The following is a 22,519-nucleotide window of genomic DNA, read 5'->3' on the forward strand; positions in this document are numbered from 1 at the left end:
TTTTGTTTTTCTTATCCTTTTGTTGAACGGCCTCTATTAAAATTGATTAAAGCATCAGAATAAAAAGCTTTAAAAAAAATGAAATATTTCAAATAAAGTCAAAATTGAAATCTGTTTTTTTTGTACACCACTCAGTACTTTCATTTGTATTGAATGAGTATGAATTGTGGAATTGCAATGGCAAATTTAGAACACATGAAGGGTGCAAAGCAAATGCGCTCTCTCCACTATACATGTAACATTCTTTCTTGTCATATATGTACCATACCTATGTCTGTGTAAAGAAATGCTGATGAGATATGAAACATAACCAGCAGTCCATGTGCAAACTGCCAAAAGAATCTTTATACAGTATATAATATACTACCGTGGCTGTTCGTTTGTCTGTCCAGGATTTTAAATCACCTGCAGCTCACAAACTGTTCAAACTATTGACCTGAAATTTGGTACACATATACTACGTGATGTCTACTATCCGCTTTTTGGGTGATGATTGACCTCCAAGGTTATTACGCTTTTTTTTAAATTTTTTTTTATTGTAGAATCAACTCTCGGCAGCAGACAGCATGGCGGCCATGCGGTGCATGTGTACGGGCGCCGATCTCATCCCTTCGCCGTCACTTCCCCTACCTCTTCATATCTTAAATCATTCTTGAGGCAGGTTGAATACTTAAGTGCCATCTTAAGTGAAAAATTAAAGTAAACGTACTAATTGCAACACAAAACACCGACTTAATCAGTTTTAACACGAAGAGATGCAGATGAAAGAAGAGATGAAGCGGACCGCTAGGGTGGAGAAAAGAAGAGCTGCTCAGGAAGCTGCAAGCGCATCAACCTCTGAATAAACAAATGCTAAACGTACAGAGAAAGCGGATGAAAACTACGAATACTCACGTCAAGTGTATTCACTGCATGTTATCGTGTAGTGCGCCATTACTGGTAGTGAATAAGCTACTCTTTTGAGTTCATGTATTTGTAAATCTGACTCTGAAGGAGTCCGTGCCTCACCAGCCATGAACCTCATGGCACATTCTGACACATTCATGCACTCACTCACACTCAGTTTTGAGTCTCCCACACGGAAACAGTAAGAATGTACCATCGCACACACAGATAAAGTCCAATGAATGTACTTTATGTGTCTAAAACTGTAAGGTATCAACACTAACAATTTTCCCACAGTAAAACCAAGGTTCCTAGGTTTTTTCACATCACGCACACTAGTTAGATGTTTTTTGTGGTGGGTTGAATAAATGGGGTCTGACTAGACTTCTCCACCAAGAGGTTTTATGAGTTTTGCTTCACTTTCTTAATATAATACATAGAGGGAAGTTCATATTGTTGACCTTGGTGTAGGGCATGGTTTGTTAAATAATCTGATGCCTGTCGTTTCTACAGTAACCCACAATTGGTTTCAGGAACTGGGTATTTATTTATTTTTCTTTTTGGAGAAACTGCATGTGTGGCAAAGATTTACACATGCAACATTCTTTGGACAAATGTTAGTTTTTTCTTGACTGAATAGCCTGTTCCTTTCAAAATTGTTCTGATGCTCTAATGTTAACTACCGTTGGCACATTAAACAAAGCTAATGAAATAAAAAATGTTTTGTCTGGTAAGGCTGCAACTTTGTATTTTCTCTTGAGGTTTACTTGTGTCCTTGGTGATTTTCAGGCCCATGGACCTATATGTTACATACATACACTGAAATTATCTTGTTTCAACAAAAGCAAAATTTATAGAACCTTGTGACCCTGTCATGGTGGAAGGCCTTTTATGGCTCAATGATCCTTAGACAGATTTGTGCTCCAAAGAGGCTTAACTGGGGCAAATTATTTTAAGGGACATTGAGAAGTACAAAAATTAGACTCCCAGTTTGATTCTTGATAAATCTAACTGAACCTCTTTATGAACAGAACCAGGTTTGGTGGTGGGGTTTGGGTAGTGCATCTGGTAAGCAGGTGATCTGTGTAGCCTGACCAGGTTAAGTCTAAAGAAGCCAAACAAAGCCTCTATGTGTATCTGTACATGTAAAATGCTGTGCTTTACACCATGATCTTGATCCTGGCAGGTATGGATGGATGGATGGATGGAAGATCCTTACCTGGCCAGGAGGGTAGCATAATGGAGGAATAAGAGGAGACAACCTGCTCTGACTCTTTACTCTCCTGACATGCTAATTGGGCTATGATACCCGTACAGACACCTGCAGGACATGCTGGGAACTGGAGTCCCATGAAGCAGCCCTGTTGTGTTCCATGAGCCACAATGGGGTGCTGCAGAGATTTGTGATTCCTACTTTGTGGGGCCTCTGACTGACCTCGAAGTACTTCTATGGACAATGGACTGGCAACGGGTCATGGGTCATATATAAAAGCTGGAGTTGGTTAGAAGAGGACTAAACTAACCTGGTAGGAGCTGATGAAGGAAGAAAGCAATTGCAATTGTGATTGTGTTTGGTGTTGACAAGATGCCTGTTGAAGGTATTTGTTGTAATAAACCCTTCACTTGAACCTGTGACCTCTGTGAAGTTGTGTTGGCGCCACCAACAGGTCACAGCAGGTTTCAGAATGTTATGTTAGGATTTCATAGGATTTGAATTGGCAACACATATAAACTATATATTGTAATGGATTTGTGGTTTTATTGAAACCAGCTAAAACTGTTTCTTCTTCTTTGCTAAGGCTGAATCATTATTGCTGCTCAGAGAGGCCAGTTACCTTGTGATTATTGAGGGTATGTTGTATGCACATTAATTCATTTTATTACAACAATCATAACCATATAGTAAAAGTAGGAGCAACAATTCATATATCTTTTCACCTGTGAAGTTCTGTAAAAAGTGCATTATAATAGGTTAATCTCATATTTTTATCAGCTTTTCACTGTATTAGTTTATATGTAAAAAAAAAATAAATCAAATATACTTACCTCTTTTAAACAAAGACAACAGAACAAGGAAAACACAAAATGATAAGTTGATGATTATGAAAATAAAGGCTTTGGTGTCTGATTCATAGTAAAGGATCAACAAAAATGCAAATCCTCCAAAAGCAAAGACAACGAGCAGTAAGGTAACTACGGTCAAGGGAATGTACCACAGACAGTTATTCTTTGCCAAATCCTTCCTGTGGGAAATAAAATAAGACAAAGTGTCACCTACGGGATAATGTGGCATTTGTTTTAATCAAAGAGAGTACAATTTTACTTAAATTATGCCTAGGATATATTATTATGTGTCTTGAACATCATTAAAGTAAGTGAGTGAGAAGTTATCAATTATATTATAGTACATAAAAATAACATTTGCTAATCCTTAGGATTTAAATATTCTGTAATGCAGAATGGATGTGGTGGTGTGCTGCCATATTATTCATGAACTCTGCTTTAATGTAAAGGAGAGTGAAGGCAGTAGTTACATTCAGGATTGGGATTGTTATAGATTTAATATTTATGATGCTGCATTTAGTAATGTATAGTAGAGAATTATACATTATTTGCTTGAAATATGAAATCTTGATTTTCTCTTGGTGATTTTCGTGTGGGGTAAATACAGAGGGATACCCAGAAAATATGTTATAACAAGAGAGGATTTGTGGGCATACCATACATTGAAAAATAATTAGAGGTACACTGTGAGTTAATTAGATTATTTTCTTCTAGACGAAAACTAATAATAACATATACAGGGCATTCCATAATTCAAAAAATCAATAAGAAAAATAGCAAATGAACATATTTTATATTTGAAACCCTTTGCATTGCTCCCATGTTTATGTTTTTCCCTGTAATTATGGAAGAGATATAGATGGATGGATTATGGATTTACTGTATGTGACAGCCTGTGTTATTCATTGCATTTCCCTAGCTCTAAAGATTTCTTGACCATTTTATGAAAATATTTTATATGAATATATTCTAGAATGGAATAACATAAACTTACCAAAACTCATTTACATTGCGAGCAAATGCAGCCATCTGGTTATTCTGAACCATTATAAACATCAGCGCTCCAACTGCTCCAACGTAAAAAAGAACTGAAATTAAAAAGGAGAGTACATTTAACTTCTATAGAATCCTATATTCCTAATCCTACCTAAAACCCTACCCACAACACTAATTCCTAGGGACCTTAACCCTAACCCTAATTTCTACTTATTATAAGATGTAGTGCCTGCGACACCACTACTTACTCAAAGCATCATGATGTTCCAACAATTATGGATGGATCAAAAGCCAGAAGTCCACGTGACCATCATCATCAAGTCCTTCCGTGAGAACTCTAAATCCAAAGAGGACTGTTTCATTTATGTTAGGTAGATTGCCCAGAGGGGACTGGCCAGTCTCATGGTCTGGAATCCGTACAGATTTTATTTTTTTCTCCAGCCATCTGGAGTTTTTTTTTTGTTCTTTCTGTCCACCCTGGCCATCAGACCTTACTCTTATTCTGTGTTAATTAATGTTGACTTATTTTATTTTCTTACTGTGTCTTTTATTTTTCTATTCTTTATTATGTAAAGCACTTTGAGCTACTTTTTGTATGAAAATGTGCTATATAAATAAATGTTGTTGTTGTTGTTGTGTCTTGGTGTCCACCCCTAAATTCAATATTCTTTTATTTGTTCTCGCAGTGACTTCTCTAAGACCTGGAGCTTCCACAAACTTATGGAATGTGATTATGATTGAAGATGGCTACTTTAGGTGCTAATCTGTTTCTGTAAGCAATTTAAAAAAGCACAGATTGCTGATAGAGAGGTGGAGGTTCAGAACAGCTGCCTCACAACTCCTGGATTGTAACCCCACAATAACTCACTACTTGTATGGAGTTTGTATGTTCTTCCCATGTTTCTATAGGTTAATCTCCAGGTGCAATAATTTTCTATCCACATTTCAAAACGGTGTTCGCAAAAAGAAGGCATGATAAAGACTACGAGGTGAACATTTAAAGGATATAAACAAGAATGTCAGTCATGAAAATCAAACTACCAAAAACTAAATCCAAAATGAAGTATTCAAAAGAATATTTAGCAAAAAATCAAAAAAACTACTAATTCTCTGTAAACGGTAGTCTTTTTGTCAATATCTAGAAGCCTAGATGCTCTCCTTACTGTTTCTCCATCTTACATAGGAATTACTGGCTAATGATACATAGTAGTCAAAAGCACATTGCTGCCAATGTGAAGAACAAGCATGATATGATGATGAAAAATTTGATCTGAAATGGCACTGGATGTTATCTCATAGTCATCATAACAGTAAAAATATAAAACAACAAACCCAACATGCGTGAATGTGTCTTGCAATGGACTGGTGAACTGTCCCAAGTGGGTTTCCGGCCTTGCACACATTTTTTTTTTATAGACTCAAGCCTCCTAAAAATTTTTATTACTGTTATTATGTTATTTTACGCGTTTGTCATCTTTTATATGTGAATGTTAAATTTTGTGGTGGGTTTACAACCACAAGGCTGCAGCTGGTGGCCCTGCTGGCTTCATCGGATTGTGACCTTAGACACACACTGGGGCAAAATTGCAGACGAGTGTGAAGTGACCAGGATGAAGAGCAGCACCTCTACATCTGAGGTCATGGTTCTCAGATGCAAAATGGTTGAGTGCCCTGTCTGGGTTGGGGATAAGGTGACACCTCAAGTGGAGACGTTTAAGTTTCTCAGGATCTTATTAACAAGTGAAGGAAGATGAGATTGTCAGGCGGATAACAGCAGCGTCCGCAGCCATGATTTGAGGCTCGCATGGCCAGACGTGATTCTCAAATGAGAATACACATCTGTAGACAACTAGTTAAAAAGTGAATTGAGGCGAAATCTGCTACTGACAGGGCTACACCCACAGGGCTTCTTCCTAAAACACCCGTCCCCAATTTCCCCATTGTGTGCCAGGCAGGGTTTCAGGAAGACTGCAAAAGAAACTGAAGAAAAGTCTTGACGCTGAGAGACAATGAGAAGCTAAAATTGCTCTAATCAATTCAGGATCTCAGCAGCACAACATAAGTGAAGTTTAATAACTAATATGCACATTTTAATGAGCACTGCGACAGAAGAAATAGCTACTTGGCTTTGCGCACTTTTGTCTTCTACAATATTTTCTTGTCATTTTGATTGTGGAATCACTATATTTCAAAACAGCAAACAGAGTCTAGATAAGCTTTGTAGTTGTTGGACATACTACAGTATATGTTAATCTATTCTTGCATGGCATGTTTGCATTTCCATTTAGAAAGTAATGTTAACTTACTTAATTTATTCATTTAGACATGCAGTCAAAAGGTGGTTGCTCTGCAGCTTCGCTGTGCTTCTACTGGTGTTGTTAGGCAGATCTATTGATTCAGATGTGTTAAGTAGTGAAATCTGCATCTCCTGTGGCACTTCATTGTCATTTAATGGTAAATGGCCTTTACAACCCGCTCTACCGACTGAGCTACTGCTGGTTGTCCTTTTCACCTGATTTTGACGGGGTGTGACATATTGTTTATGTCAAATGTTTATTTTGCAATTCTTATTTTCATGAACATAGCTGTCAATTCTTTCAGCCTCACATTGACTTTGACACAGCCATCATAACTGAACAACAGAGAGAGAGCACTTTCAGTGCTTGCGACAACATATCACTTTTACTACTAGTCCAGTGATGCCTTTGAATGCCAAGGTATAATCTGAGGGTACATGTTTATTATTTAACACGTGGACGTTTAATAAGGGATTTTTAGGAGACTTTTTGGCTGTAGAGAGTTTATCGTAATCAGAAGCTTGCTTTCTGATGGATCAACTTAGCATGAGCACCACTGCCCTTTGTAGTTCAAAAGAATCGCCCCTTCTTTGCGTGCCACATTCATAAAACTTTGGATTGGTTTAGAAATGTGACACCTTCAAGCAAAATTTACTTGTGGTTGTCTCCTGACATATATATTTTATATGTGTGGCTCAGGCTGCAGTTGGGTCCTAATCAGAATCCTGAGTTGGTTTGTCGTGTGGTGGGTGCGGCAATGCGATTTATCAGCACGTGCTCCTAACCACTCTCTCTCTCTCTCAGCAATGCAAATTTGTGGCAGACGAAAGTTAATGTGAGTAAATGGAAGATATTACATGTTGGAAGTAAAAATGTTAGATCTTAATAAACTATGGGAGGTCTGAAATTGAAAGCACCCCTTATGAGAATATCTGCAATCCTCTTCCAAAATCTTGGACAGGAAGACAACATTTTCTGGCAAATACCACTAACTCTTGAACTGGAAAAGGAGTTAGAAACAGTTGTTTTATAATTGGAAAATGCTTTCATTTTAATAAACAAACATTACCTTTATGTACGGTTTCTTTGTCTGGTATGTAGAAAGTCCCAAAGCAGCACACCAGCAAAAGTAAGAATTTGAAAAGCCAGAAACTGAGGGAAAAAAAACCCAAAAACAAATGCAATATTCAGATACTAAATATCTTCCTTTAATGTGTAAATATGGCAGGCATAGTTTCTAGAAAGTAAAAATGATTAAACATATTTTACCATAGAAATAGAAGAGTTAATGTGACCTAAAAGATAAAAAGGTAAAGCTAAGGATTTAATTTAAGTAACCACTTCTATCAAAAGTATCTAAAAGATTTTATACTGTTAAAATATATGCAAATATAAAATTAGGGATCTATATATCAAGACTAGACAACATAATACAGTACCAGCAAGAACTGGTCCTCAGTGAACAATGAAAGGAGATCAGGACTAAGCTGACCTGCAGTGATCCACAGACCACCATAGGGAAGGAGCAGTTTGGTTTTATACCAGGGAGAGGAACAACTGATGCAGTCTTTGCATTGAGACACCGCATAGAGAGGCATTGAGAAAAACAGAAAGGATTGCATGTGGTGTTTGATTTGGAGAAGTCTTATGATTGAAAGGCCTAGATGTGCATGAGAAATTGAGAGGTATGTGAGGATTGTCCAGAATATGCATGAGGGAGTGAAAGCTCGGATTAAAGGAGCAGTGTTGGGGTAACAGACAAGGGACCTCATGTATAAACAGTGCATACGCACAAAAATGTGTGTATACCCTTTTCCATGGTCACCTTGATGTATAAAAACTAAACTTGACGTAATGCTACACACATTTTCACGGCAGCCTCAGACCATGAGTATGTATGTTTCTGATTGGTTTTGTAAACAGGTGCAGTGGATACTGTTTCTATGTGATTTCCCTTTCTTTTATAGATTTGCATCCATGAGATGGGTTTTATCCATCCATCCATCCTCTTCCGCTTATCTGAGATCGGGTCGCAGGGGCAGCAGCTTGAGCAGAAACACCCAGACTTCCCTCTCCATGGTCATTTCTTCTAGCTCTTCCGGGGGAATCCCGAGGCATTCCCAGGCAGCCTAGAGACTTAGTCCCTCCAGCGTGTCCTGGGTCTTCCCCGGGGCCTCCTCCCAGTTAGACATGCCCGAGCACCTCACCAGGGAGGCGTCCAGGAGGCATCCTGATCAGATGCCCGAGCCACCTCATCTAACTTCTCTAGATGTGGAGGAGCAGCGGCTCTACTCTGAGCCCCTCCTGGGTTTTATCAAATACACCAAAATTAATTGCATATCGTTTAAAAATTTAAAGCACTTGATTGTAATCAGTCTGTTACAATATAATGGTGCACGGAATGGCCAAACTATTCCAACTACCACAACTGCTTTAGAGTTGTTATAAGATATCGCAAAGGGAAGAATTAGAAGAGTGCGCGTATTTAGTGATCATACTAAATTTAGATTTCCAAGAGCTGTCCTCTTAGAGCTGTGTGCTGAATTGGGGCCGGCTTTACAAACGGTAGACTTTGAGGAATTGTGCTCTACCTGCTCCTTTGCAAGTTCTATCTACCCTCGGGCTTTTTAGCAACAGGAGCGTTTCAACGTGAACTGGCTAACCAATCGGGTATTTCTCAGTCATCACTGAGTCGCGCCATGCCAGCTGTATAGGATGGTATTATCCATTTGTCATGCAGATATTTACGATATTTGGGCAAACATCAAAGCGCAATTTGCAGCAACGTCTAGTTTTCCAAATGTAATTGGAATGTTCGGCTGCACACACATTGCTATAGAGGCGCATTCAGAAAATGAATTTGCCTATGTAAATAGAAAGCATTTCCACTCCATTAATATGAAAATTAACTGTGATGCAACAAAGGAGTTTAATTAATGTTGTGGCAAGATATAAAAGTGTCTCGCCAATAACTGCAGCTGCTCGCTGCTCTTGCAGTATAAACCCTGGAATTCCGCTACCTCCTCCTGTAGTGTTGACACTCAGACGATGGGCTGCGACTTGCCTTTTCACATTGACTTTGATATCTGACCTCTTCTTTTTCATTTTGGGCACCATGCGACTTTCTGAAATTGAACTTTTGAGAGCCTCTGCCACACTGTGCTACTCCATTAATTTCCTTTTGTTGCTTATACCACTGCTTAAGCCACTAAATAGTATGTTTTTCATTGCCTCCACTTCACTGATCTCCATTTCACATTTGCTGAAATTCTTCTTTTTTACACGTGTTTTTGCCATTGTCTTTTAACAAAATAATGAATGGAACGGGCTATTAATATTGATTTGCATATTCAAATATTCAAATTCTGGGAGGAGTTGGAGTGTGGCTATAGGCTGATGTATTTACGGTAAAAATCACATTGATTAGGATTTATAAAGGGAAAGTGCGTAGAAATTTCCTTACGCAGAGTTTTATGCATCTGAATATTTTTGTGCTTACACACACACTAGTTTTTTCTGCATGCCATGTTTTAGTCTGAATTCTATGCAAGTCATTATACTTGAGGCCCAAGATCTCAGTTAGAGTAGGTTTGCACCAGGGATCTTCTTTATGTCCTTACCTCTGGTCTGGTTATGGATGTGTTGAGCCATTGGGCAAAAGACCAATCCCCTTATTGCGGGCTTTTGTGCTGATGATATTGTGTTGAGGTAGTGGAGAGGAAGCTAAAAGATAGAGGATTGAAGAAGATGCAGAAAGTTGAGCCATGGGTAGTAAAGGGAGTGCAGCAAAAGTTAGATGTGGTAGAAGTGAAAATGTTGAGATGAATATGTGGGGTAACAAAAAAGGACAGAATAAGAAATAAGATAATCACAGGTACAACAAAAGTGTGAGAGATATCTAAGAAAGTACAGGAAAGGAGGCTGAAGTGGTATGGACATGTGATGAGGAAAGACAATGAACATGTGGGCAAAAGAGCAATGGGAATGGAAATGCAGGGGAATTGAAAGTGAGGGAGGCCAAAGTAGAGGTGGATGGATAAAATAAAAGACGTTCTGAAGAAAAAGGGCTTGACTGTCGAGGAGGTGGAGGACTGAGGTGTTTGGAGACGGTTTACCAAGCACATTGACCATACATAGAAGTGGGAAAAGATGAAGAAGAAGAAGGTAATCCATAGAGAGTCCTCCCGTAATATGGTGTTCTCACAGGCATAGTTAGCTTAATGTCTGATTGCTTCTTAACAGTGGTGACTAACAATGTGCCCCTATACATTTGTACTCTAGGCTTAAATGCAAAAAAAAAGTTTCCATTTTTACGACACAAACTTGGAAATACTACACTAAATACACAAAACTGGAAACACAATATTATTCAGGTTGGTGCTTATTAAAATACATTAAAAAAGGTCAGTACCATTCATCCAGAAACAAACTGAATCATAAATTTAATACTGTATTAGAATGTTGAGCAGTGTTATCCAGTAGATCCAGGATTTAAATTTTGTTACTTGATTGAATAAGCATTATTAATCAGGAAATCTTTTTGTTAGTAAGCGCAGAATTGAAAGTAACAAAAAGAAACATGGAGAAAGTAAAATGTTTATTTGAAAAACCTAATACAGTAAAACAGCTTGTTGCCAAGTCCTTGATAATTTTAATACCTGTCAACTGCTATGCATACTTCTAATTTTAATAATGTTCATAATCCAGTTTTCACTAGAAGGAACATAATACCTCATCAGATGTTGGACAATCTTTTTACAGAATGCCAAATAGTGCCAAGGTCAACACATTAGAGCACAAGCTCTATGTACAGTGATCTACAATGTGGCAAATTTAAAAGCAGTCTTGGAAGGACACACACAAAGATTCTGCCAGGGTACAGAAGGATTCCAGCATTGAAGAAACTTTCATCGTCTTTCACTGCACAATTTACTAACAGGTGGCCTGATACCATTGGTTACATACGAATCTGTGGAAGGGCATTAAAATGAGAGCTCAAAAGGCACTAAAGGAGAATAAGACACTGAAAAGCTGGGCCAGTGGAAACAGAGTTGGTGTGGTTGCTTCCCAGTTTAGCAGCCTTCATTGACTGTGCCACTGATAGTGATATGGTTGGAGAATCTGTTCCACTAGGTATGTGTACATTAGAAAATTACATGAAAAGAATGGGGCTTTATATTCTATTGTTGAGAATTAATAATTATACTTGTCTCATTAGCTGTTGGTTTTACTACTGCAGGGTTCCAGGTTCCCAGCATGATGGGAGTTCCACAGTACCCCTATTCTAAGGATAAACTCTGCCTTGTCCAGCTCCACACAGTCTATTGTATTAACATACAAAACATGCCTGAAAACTTACTTACCCATTATGCAACAATGCTCGACATTCACAGCTGTTTTTGATCTTAAAGGTCAGAATACTGAAAGTCAAGAAGAAGCAAGCCATCCCGCTGCAGATCTTGTAGACAGCAAACTTGCCCATTAGGTCTACACATGAAACATATATTTTCTCAGCTTCTTTGCAAGATTGAAAGTAAAATTCCTGGGCAAAAAAAAATCAGCAATACACTTTACCATTTACATTCAAATCATTATTTGTAGTTTTTTAATATGAAGTCAGTGAAAATGTGATGGAAAAAGCTAGTTAGGCAGTACGTCTTTGGCTTTCTGATTCTATTCTTGCCTTACATAGAGACAAAAAGTCTGAATTAGCATAAGCCACCCTAATTTGGGGCTTTCATAAATTATGTAATGATTTATTTCACTGGACAAGAATAGTTACATCAAATATTTGAAATAACAAAATGTTTTCTTCAATTAAAATATTAAAGTGTAAATATTCTGAATTATAATAGAAAACTGTGATTTATTTTTTACTGTCTGATAGAGGTCCATAGAGGGCTAGATCCCATGTAAAGTATATAGAATCATATTCCTAATCACTGACATTGAAATAGCCAATAAACAATAATTCACATGCTTCTGTTTGAAATTGTTCATTTTTAACCTCGCTTGGAATGGTGTTTCAAGTATTAGGACTACCAGTAAAGAACCAGTTTTCAAAAATATCAGCATATTCATGATAAGCAACCTTGAAATAGCATAAACTGCGGTGGGTTGGCACCCTGCCCAGGATTGGTTCCTGCCTTGTGCCCTGTGTTGGCTGGGATTGGCTCCAGCAGACCCCCGTGACCCTGTTCGGATTCAGCGGGTTAGAAAATGGATGGATGGATGGAAATAGCATAAATGCATACTTCACATAGCAATTCTTATTTTTTCAAAGTTTTGTGGAAAGGAGTGACTTTGACCCCTTACAACCCATTGGGGGTGACCTCTGGGACTGTCTGATGTGGCATGCACAACTTCCAGTCCTTCTGATCATTTTTCTGAAGACACATTTTGGTTTGTTCTTTATCATAAGGGTGTAATTTTCGGCAGAAAATTTGATAAAAATGGGTGTTTTTTTGGGTCTAGGGGGCCATAAAGCTGTAAATCTTGCATAATAAGACATCAAGACGAGTCAGACAGTATATCATATGTAGAGGTTTACTCATACCAGTGAGTAAGGAGGCAATGGACAAAAAATAAACTGGCGATTTCAAAGCATTCATAAGTAATTCTTAGGAGCACAATGTGGTTTATATTTTTCCACTTAGGAACTTACTGTTCATACATTTTTAGGGCCTCTTGCCTTAACTTTTGTCTTTATTCTTATGCTTATTATGTATTTTTAATGACTGTCACAACCAGCAGACACATACAAATAAAATATTAATATGCACAAACATTCCATTGAATTCAGAAGAAGTTTAGCACCGATTGATCAATAAACATAACAGCATAAGACACTTAAAGCCCTAACCAGCTCTTTCACTTCTCTGAAAAAGAACAAAGCAGAAAGGCTTATGTTTGAATCAACTTGCTTCTCTCTCCTGCCTCAGTGTGGGAAAATGTGAGTGCTTATCTGCAACAAACTACCCTCTAAAGAGCAAACAGGAGATCCAGAGATCTGGCAAAACAGATGTTGAAAAAGCTTAGTAAGAAAAACATTTTGCTAAATGTACAGGTTATTTTATTTGTGCTATGTTTAAGCCAATATTCCCCATCAGTTTACAGTTATATTACATTTATTGTCTTATTTATTCATTTTTAATTTTTAATTCCTATCTTTTATATTAATATTGCTTATGTTTATTATTTTTATAATTATGTAGTTCTGCCTTTTGTCCAGAAATGGCTCCATAAGCTTTATGACCTTAGTCTCGGAAAGTCTTTCTCCCGTGGGACGACTGGGATCTCTACCTTAATAAGGAGTGGCATTGAACATATACATGTATATTTGGACTTCAGTCTTCACACATGATTCACTTCACGTCATCAATTATTAGTACAACATGAAAAAAGTTTCTGTTTTAGTTATGTGTTCACCATTTCTTGCCTCACACTTCCTGTCATCCTACATTTACACAGATCGTTGTAGAGACGGAACACACATGAAATGCATGTGTTCCTAATAACAATATATTATTCACTCTAAACAAGTCCAGGCACCTCACACCCAGATAAGCAGAACTGAGCTGGGAGAACTTTATGTATGACTAAAGCTGTGTCGGTAGGGGATGGGATAGCAGGCTGCTGTTGCCGGTGCTAATCAACACATTTAAAAAACAAAAGACGCTGATGAGAAGGTGCGAAGGAAATTTAAGGTGGCCAGCCATTATGAGTTTTTTCGTAGGCTTCCGGTATTCTAGTGATAACACCAATCGCTAAATCAAAAGTTGCCTAGGTCAACATCCATCCCTTGACACTTGTGATTTTCAGTAGGCTTTTCTAAGCTTGTTTTTATCCAGACTTTGCCATCTATTTTCTTTTCTTTTATATTTTCGTCTATTTGATATTGCTCTACAGTAATAAATACCATGTTGCTTTTATATTTTCTATACTTTTTCTTTTATCTAGAGTGATTGAAAAAATAAAAGGGCATGAACTATGAGTTAGATAGCTACTCTCTTATTTACAGAGTTAATCAAGGCTATTGAGGTCACTCCTCAAGAAACAGAACAATTGTGGTAAAGGGATGACACTGTTTGGCGGGTAAGTGGCATATAACCAAAAGATATGCACTTTTATACGTGTTGCAACATCACTCACATGTTTGTTAGGGCTGGAGATAGTGAGTACCTACACAGAGAATCTTAAGTAGAATATTGCAGAGTGACTAGCAATTGGCACCTCTGGACAGGATCACTATGTGTATGTGTGTGTATCTCTCTGTGTGTTAATCCTCAAAGGCCAGAGTAGATGAACCCAGTCAACGGTTCTGGTAAGTTTCCCTAATTTCAGAATAATACAGTGGCTGTGTTTTCAATTCTTTTGTGTAGTGTCCTTAAGTGATATAAAGACCCTTAAAACAGTATACTGTATATAACATACCTGCCAAATCCAAATGTTTGTTAATATTTCATGTCAGCTGCAGAGCATGTCATGGATCTATACTAATAAAAGGCAAAGCCCTCACTGACTGACTGACTGACTCATCACTAATTCTCCAACTTCCTGTGTAGGTAGAAGGCTGAAATTTGGCAGGCTCATTCCTTACAGCTTACTTACAAAAGTTAGGCAGGTTTCATTTCGAAACTCTACACGTAACGGTCATAACTGGAACCTACTTATGTACATATATACAGCAATAGCCTGTAACTCGGTTGCTGTGTGAGGCGGAGTTGCGTCCCTCATCGTCACGCCTCCTACGTAATTGAGTGCCTGCCCATATAAGGCCGTCCGTCAGCAGCTATCCAATAGACATGCTGCCGTGAAATATTCATGGGTGAAGGACTGTGCATGTGCAAACGAAGATGAGATGGTCAGGGATAGACTAGTGTTTGGCACAAACTCAGCGAAAGTGCGAGAGAAACTTTTAAGTGCCGGGTCTTAGCTAACATTAAATAAAGCCGTGGACATTGCGAGATCGCACGAGATAGCACAAGCACAGCTGAGAAGCTTCGATGCATGTACTCCGAGCGGCTCACGTGAACTGACTTTGCAGGACTGGGAAAGGTAAACCCGTGCATGCAGTGTATGATGTCTCAGATAAAGAGAAAGATGAGCTGCTTATTGATGCAGTAAGAAAGGAACAACCCTCTGAATCTGAACAAGCCTTTGTAGACATACTGTATCAATAGGAAAGCAAGGTGTAAAGCTTAAGTTTAAATTAAGTTCATAGACACGCTACTGCTAAATATTCACAGGCAAATCCACATCTTAATACCGGGAATGGTTGTTAAACATCTTAGATTCACGAGAACCGATTTGGGTAGTGAACACTTCGATGAATGAAACCTGTTATCTTTACAATGGTTGACAAACACGGAATATAACTTGAACACAACACATCCTCCAAATATGAACCTGATAAACCTGAAAAATAATGATAATCAAATCCTTGATGACAGCAACACTCATAACGGGGACAAAACAATTACATTGACAATCACGTTACGTTATTTTTAAAATGTTTCCTTTTCTTTTTCATAACTTCTTTAACACACTACTTCTCCGCTGCGAAGCGCGGGTATTTTGCTAGTTTATTATAAAAAGAAGAAACTAAAAGCCACTTTTTTATCTACTTTAAATAAAATGTTACAAATCACAATATTTAGGGTGTTTTTCTATTTTACAGATGCATGCTGATATAGCCCTTTTCTAACTCAATCAGTCCATAGGCTAATTAATTTTGCAGTATATTTTTATTTTTTGGAGAACTTCTTATCACTAGCCAGTTTTACTTACTTGTTTTTCAAGGTAATCTTTTATTTTTTGTGAGTTCATGATGAGAGAAATAAAAGTAATGAACAGAAAGTAAAATGAATACATAACACGGGTGCCAGTGGATTGTTTTGCTGTTGGTAAACATCTACAGCAGAGAGAAGGGGCCGCACAGCCACAGCAGCAGCACAACTACAAGATAAATCAGAGAGAACAGATTAGAATTAGGGTGCAGCACAGCATCTCCTGCCATTGTTTCACACTGTTTTTGATGGTAACACAGACATAATTGATAGGTATATTATAATAAAATAAAAAACACACAAAAAGGAAGAGATATTTGGACAGCTTAGCTATTAGCTAAACAAACAAGCTTGATGGACTGAATAGACCTTCTCATTTGTTCACATTTTTCTAACAAAGTAGTTAGATAAACGTATGAGAAAACAAAATTATCAGTTCCTAGCAGACACTCTTGAGCTTTCATAAAAATGGAGCTGGGGTTTATGTTATTGTAAGGAACATGTAGCAGACCTACTTTATGTCTGTGCTCTCCAATGTCTTAACTCCTTAGCCTGTCAAATTTATTTTCTCCATCTTTTACACCCAAATATGGACCACTCTTTTTTTTAAAAGGTCTGCCATTTTTATCCTTCCAGTACCAATCGTGTTTCACTTTGGTAGTTAACTGAGATTTAAATCTCACATGAGATTTTATTCTGTGTGTAAGAGCCAATCTTAGAAAGTTAAAGTTTTGAGTTAAACACATGTTAATGTTTGCTTAATTTGAATATGAATTTCTTTCATAGTCATAACCTATGGTATAGTCCTTTCCCCCTATAAGTTAGTAAGAAATAGAATCTTCTTACTATAACTGAGAAATGGTGTGATAATAAGCTTAGTTGTGGTAAGAACAAGTTCCAGTAAAGAGGGAATTGAAAGACCCATTTTCAAGTTAGAAATGGGATAAGCATTCAGTTTTCTGACCGTTTAGAAATGGTTTTGAAATGGTAACGATTTGAGATATAACAAGATTAAGCCTGAACTTTTCTTAACATTCATTTTTCCTTTTTTTGCTATTTAAATTATTTTTTTTTGTGTGAACTGTTTTACTTTGCAACTTAACTAAACTTTTAAAAATGAAGATATTTTGTCTGTGGAATCATTTCTGCGTGTCAGGCTTTTGTTATATCCCATTTTTTGAGTTGACGCTGCAGAACTTTGGTAATTTTGGGAAAATGCAGCTACACTGTGCATCCCCCAAAATCAGTTTCAGGATCAAGTGGAGCCCTACAAAGTACATTCTGCTGTTCAATGGTGTTTTTGGGCTCGTGGACTTGAAGGGTAAGATACCCAGAATTGTCACGAGGTCAACTAAGAAAAAGGACCCAAGTGGCTCCCTGTCGGCAATTTCTAATGCCACCTAGTGGCTTAAGGAACTTACAATGAGTGGCTACGTTCTTAGGTACACCTAATTAATTCTACTCCTATTTTTGAATAGCTGTAGCAATCAATGTGATTAGCTATTACTGCATTTTCCCATTTTCTTTATCTTCTGTTTTTCTTAGTGTTGTCTTTTTAAATTAGAACAGGACTTTAGATTCAAAGGGAGACACTGCTGTCACAAAGTTATGAATCCAGCATCATATCTTACCATATCCATCAAAACTGGCACCAGCTGCCTCTACGTTATGTTATAGAATGCTCTGTGAGGGTCCAAGGTCAGAAAGAGGTTTTTTTTTAAACAAATTGCTGGTCTTAGCCATTCATTGTCATTGGATTTGCATGTTAAGTTACAGCTAAAGTCTTCTACCAGGCTCATGTTTATATTATATATATTTATATATATATTTTTTAGTGTTTTAGTATTTTTTAAGCAAACTCTGTCATTCAAGTATATTTATGTTTTTGGCTTCATTTAGTTTTTATTGTATTTTTGTGCTGCAGTGGGCTTGTGCCCTGCCCGGGGTTTGTTTCCTGCCTTGCGCCCTGTGTTGGCTGGGATTGGCTCCAGCAGACCCCCATGACCCTGTAGTTAGGATATAGCGGGTTGGACAATGGATGGATGGATGTATTTTTGTGATATTGCAAAATATTAATTGTTAACCCTTAAACTGGCACATACTTGAGGGGTTAACACAATCCTAGTAGCCAAATACTTTTTTGCTGCACTTTTTAAGGAAACTTCACAATTCACCAAGAAAAAGTGAAATTTTAATGGAACACATTTTTTTCGTGCAAAGAGCATCACAATTTATAAATATTGATCATTGTACACACTGCCAAAGCTATAAAGAAACTGCTGCAACAATCTATTATAATATGTATAAGGTGCAACTGACACCATTGATGATATTCAGTAAATTACAGAGCCAACTGCACTTGAACTGGCTGCACGCAAACACACAGAGGTAAACGCTGATACTTGCAGGCTAGTCTAGTGCAGCGGCTGAATCCCAGGGACGATGAGGCTGCAGGGGTCAGAAGATGGCTGGTTGTTCAACTAAATGTATGTTGCCGAATATACTTGGCTCCGGCATACTGGCAAATTGCACTGGGAACCAAATATAGCCATTTCCGGTGGTTTAAAGGTTAATTAACATGTAACTATATATTATCCTAGTAGTACTTTTAATGGTCATCTGTGGTGCCCAAGGAGGCAGGGCCACCTAATGTTGTAAATGGAGACCTGTTTAAAAAATGACACTGCTGAGGTTACAGCTGTTTCGGCATTATGTTCTTTTTTTCATTGACTGTCTTTTGGTTTATTATGATTCCATCATTTTTTTTTTTTTTTGGTTTTCTGGATTTGACCCCCTGTTTGTTTGAAAATTCTTGTATTTATTTGTTAGAAAACAATAAAAGTTGTTTGAAAATTAATGAACTAATGTACTGGCTAGGATTTCCAGGAACGTAGGAGGAAAAGAGGTAATTACCATTATGTGTAAATTCAGTTTTGCTCTTGAAGCAGAAGCTTAATAAGCAATCAAAGAGCTTGTAATGGTTGTCTGGAATATGTGTGTGTGTGTGTGCGTCACTGAGTTTGCACCTTTCCCCATTCCTGATAATGGTGGAATGGCTGAATGTGTAAGGCTGGCCAATCGTACATGGCGAGGGGAGAACCTGGCTTGGAGGGCCCAACAGAGGGGGAGGAGCCAATGGTATGTAAATGTGTGGCGGGAAAAAGGCGAAGAGAGAGAAGAGAGCGCAGAGCCAAAGGAGAAGCAGACTCCATAAACATTCATTTTCAGGACAACTTATTTTTCTTTTCTGGTGAATGAGGTGAAGGCATTCGGGAGAGGACCTGACTGGCCAGCACAAGGGACTTTTTAGCTGTACGTTTCCAGAAACAGGAGGTATAGTACGGCGCATCATTCTCCACCACAGACTGTAGATGGTCATCCCTAACAATGAATATTTAAAGGACTCCAAATGCATTCAGTTTTTCTTTTTCTCGTTTTCATATTTATGTATTAGTAGCGTATGTGGTTGAGTGTTTTGTGCCGTGATTTGTGTGGGGTGGGACGCGCTGCAGCGCAATGATATGTATATGGGGGATTTTGTTAAGTGTGTGTAATTTCTTATAATTATCTATCTATCTATTTTTTAACTTAACTCTGCCTTCACTGGTGTGTTTCTGTACTTGGGATGGTGTAGTAGGGAAATGGTGTTGGTCGCTTGCGCCCCGGGTTATTTCTTTATTTATTTATTTTGCTGCTGCTCTAGGATGGCAGTGCATATTATAATCATGCCAGCTTGGGGAGCGGTACGAGCTATTCTGATCTAAATGGCCTTATCATCACACTATGTCAACTATTATAAAACTATTTGGACCCACTATCTTCTAATTCATGATGCTGGTAACTCTCTCTATTTGCTGCTGTTTGTTCAGAACCTCTGTCAAAATGGTCTGATACATGGCGATGCCCCTCTACTGCTACTTCCAGCTAAGATGTGCAGATTTAGTTTACTGGTGACTTTAAAGCAAGTGCATTGGGGACTGTGTGTGAGTGTGTCCTTTGATGGACTGCCACCTATTTCAGGGACTTGCGTCCACTCCACCACTTTTCACTGGTAAATAGTGTCTGATGGACAGATTACTGTATTGATAGAGGGAGGGATGTGGTGTAGTTGGTTATTCTGTTCCTTGAGAATCCCTGCTTTGTGCATTTTTTATTTTGCATAATACTTTTGGAATTGTTATGAATTTGTCCAAAAGAAATGCCAAAAGGGAAGGAGAAAACACAACTGCCACACTTATGAAACTTTAAATAAGAAACTTTATTAATCAATAAAGGTAAACCACCAAAGTTTCAAAATTTCTCTAAAGTACGACAAGATACCCGAAATAAAGCTGAAGAAAAAAATAACAAAAAGGGGTCAAAAATCAAAAATACAAAAAAATACAAAATTTTAAATATACATTTAAAACATAAAACTATGCAAACTGAAAAAGAGACAATCAAAAAATCAGAAAACCTCATGTTTACTAATGTGTTCAAACAAAACCCCTTGAATCTATACTAATAAAAGGCAAAGCCCTCACTCACTCACTCACTCACTGACTCATCACTAATTCTCCAGCTTCCCGTGTAGGTTGAAGGCTGAAATTTGGCAGGCTTATTCCTTACAGCTTACTTACAAAAGTTGGGCAGGTTTCATTTCGAAATTCTAAGCGTAATGGTCATAACTGCAAGCTATTTTTCTCCATATACTGCAATGGAGTTGAGCTGGATGGCCCTGGGAGGCGGAGTTTCGTGTGACGTCATCACACCTCCCACGTAATCACGTGAACTGACTGTCAACGCAGTACGTAGAAAATCAGGAAGAGCTCAAAAAAGCGGTGAAGAAAACATGCATTATATAATTGAGAAGGCAGCGAAACAATAAGAAGCGAGCGACTGACATATACAACCATATTCATGAGTTCTGCTACTTCGGAAACAAAGCACGATGTAAACCTAAAGTTTAAATTAAGTTCATAGACAGGCTACCGGTGGTGTTTGTAATTTAGTGCCTGCCCATATAAGGCCGTCCATCAGCGGCAATCCAATAGAAACACTGCCACTAAATATTCACGGGTGAAGGACTGTGCTTATGCAGAGGAAGATGAGATGGTCAGGGTGGTGTTTGGCACAAACTCAGCGAAACTGCGAGAGAAACTTTTAAGTGCCGGGTCTTAGCTAACATTAAATACAGCCGTGGACATCACACGAGATGGCACCAGCACAGCTGGAAATCTTCGATGCATGTACACCGAGCGGCTCACGTGAAATGATGCAGTGCACAGACAAAAAGCAACAGTTCCAAAGAGTGCTGAACAAAAACTGAATTACACAATTGAGAAGGCAGCAAAAAAATATGAAACGTCTGATACATACAAGCATATTCATAAGTGCAACTACTACGGAAATAAAGCACACGGTGGAAAAAGTCAATGTCCCGCTAAAGGAAGACAGTGTAAAAAAAAAAAACCCGTGCATGCAGTGTGTCGGGTCTCAGATAAAGAAGAAGACAAGCTGTTTATTGATGCAGTAAGAAACAAATCGATGAATGAAACCTCTTATCTTTACAACGATTGACAAACACGGAATGTAACTTGAACACAACACATCGTACAAATACGAACCTGATTGAAACAAATAGTGATAATCAAATCCTTGATGACAGCAACACTCAATAACACTCACAAAACAATTACTGTATATTGACAATCATGTTATGTTATTTTTAAAATGTTTCCTTTTCTTTTTCATAACTTCTTTAACACACTACTTCTCCGCTGCGAATATATATATATATCCCGATCTACATACTCTCAAATAGACAAGCCACACGCCGTGGCGCAATTGTAGAGGCTTTGCCTCTAGCGCTGACATCCGAGGTGTGATTCCCAAGAGGGGATGTACTGAGTATGTACACGCGCTTCCCGATTCATTTTATCCTCGCATCTCCTTGGTTTGGGACGTATGAAAAAATATGTGGTTAACGCAGAATCATGTTACGTTATTTTTAAAATCTTTCCTTTTCTTAGCACAAGCACAGCTGAGAAGCTTCGATGCATGTACTCCATAACAAAAAATAGCGCATTTAATCACACTTTCAATTCCAAGCAAAGGGGAACTTTTGTCAATGCATGATTTCCTGGTACATCGATTACACTGATGCACACATCACAGCTACAAAAATGTTAGAGTCGGAATGAAGCGCTTTCCTACGACTGATCGGAGGAAAATTTAATTTCAAAAAACTACCCGAGCGAAGCCTTGATAAAAGCATGGTTTTGTGCACACTGAAAAGCAAGCAAAATTAGATGCATTACAGAAAGCGGACTTTGTGGCTCTTACTGGGGATCATTGGACTTCCGTGACCGTTAGTAATTCTAATTACATCTAATTACAGAATGTTCAATGATCACACTGTTTTAGCCTTATGTACAAAATAATTTTGGCTAAGGTTACTCAGAGTTTAATGATTAAGTTGGTCAAATTACCTTTTATGTTTCTACCTTA

General features: G+C 38.0%; 1 protein-coding gene across 2 annotated transcripts in view; it reads right to left on the reverse strand.

Annotated features, from left to right (window-relative positions):
- LOC120532408 (serine incorporator 5-like) overlaps positions 1-22,519 on the reverse strand; it is a 68,912-nt gene that overhangs the window by 41,569 nt on the left and 4,824 nt on the right. The window contains exons 2-6 of one of the 2 annotated variants that reach the window (XM_039758370.1): positions 16,032-16,199; positions 11,606-11,784; positions 7,312-7,394; positions 3,944-4,037; positions 2,932-3,128 (exon numbers count right to left, since the gene is read on the reverse strand). In XM_039758370.1, coding sequence (XP_039614304.1) covers positions 2,932-3,128; positions 3,944-4,037; positions 7,312-7,394; positions 11,606-11,784; positions 16,032-16,199 — 721 coding nt within the window. The remainder of the gene's footprint in view (positions 1-2,931; positions 3,129-3,943; positions 4,038-7,311; positions 7,395-11,605; positions 11,785-16,031; positions 16,200-22,519) is intronic. The other variant, XM_039758371.1, reaches the window with a different exon arrangement.

Source organism: Polypterus senegalus, chromosome 7, assembly GCF_016835505.1.
Source record: "Polypterus senegalus isolate Bchr_013 chromosome 7, ASM1683550v1, whole genome shotgun sequence".
Lineage (NCBI taxonomy): Eukaryota > Metazoa > Chordata > Cladistia > Polypteriformes > Polypteridae > Polypterus > Polypterus senegalus.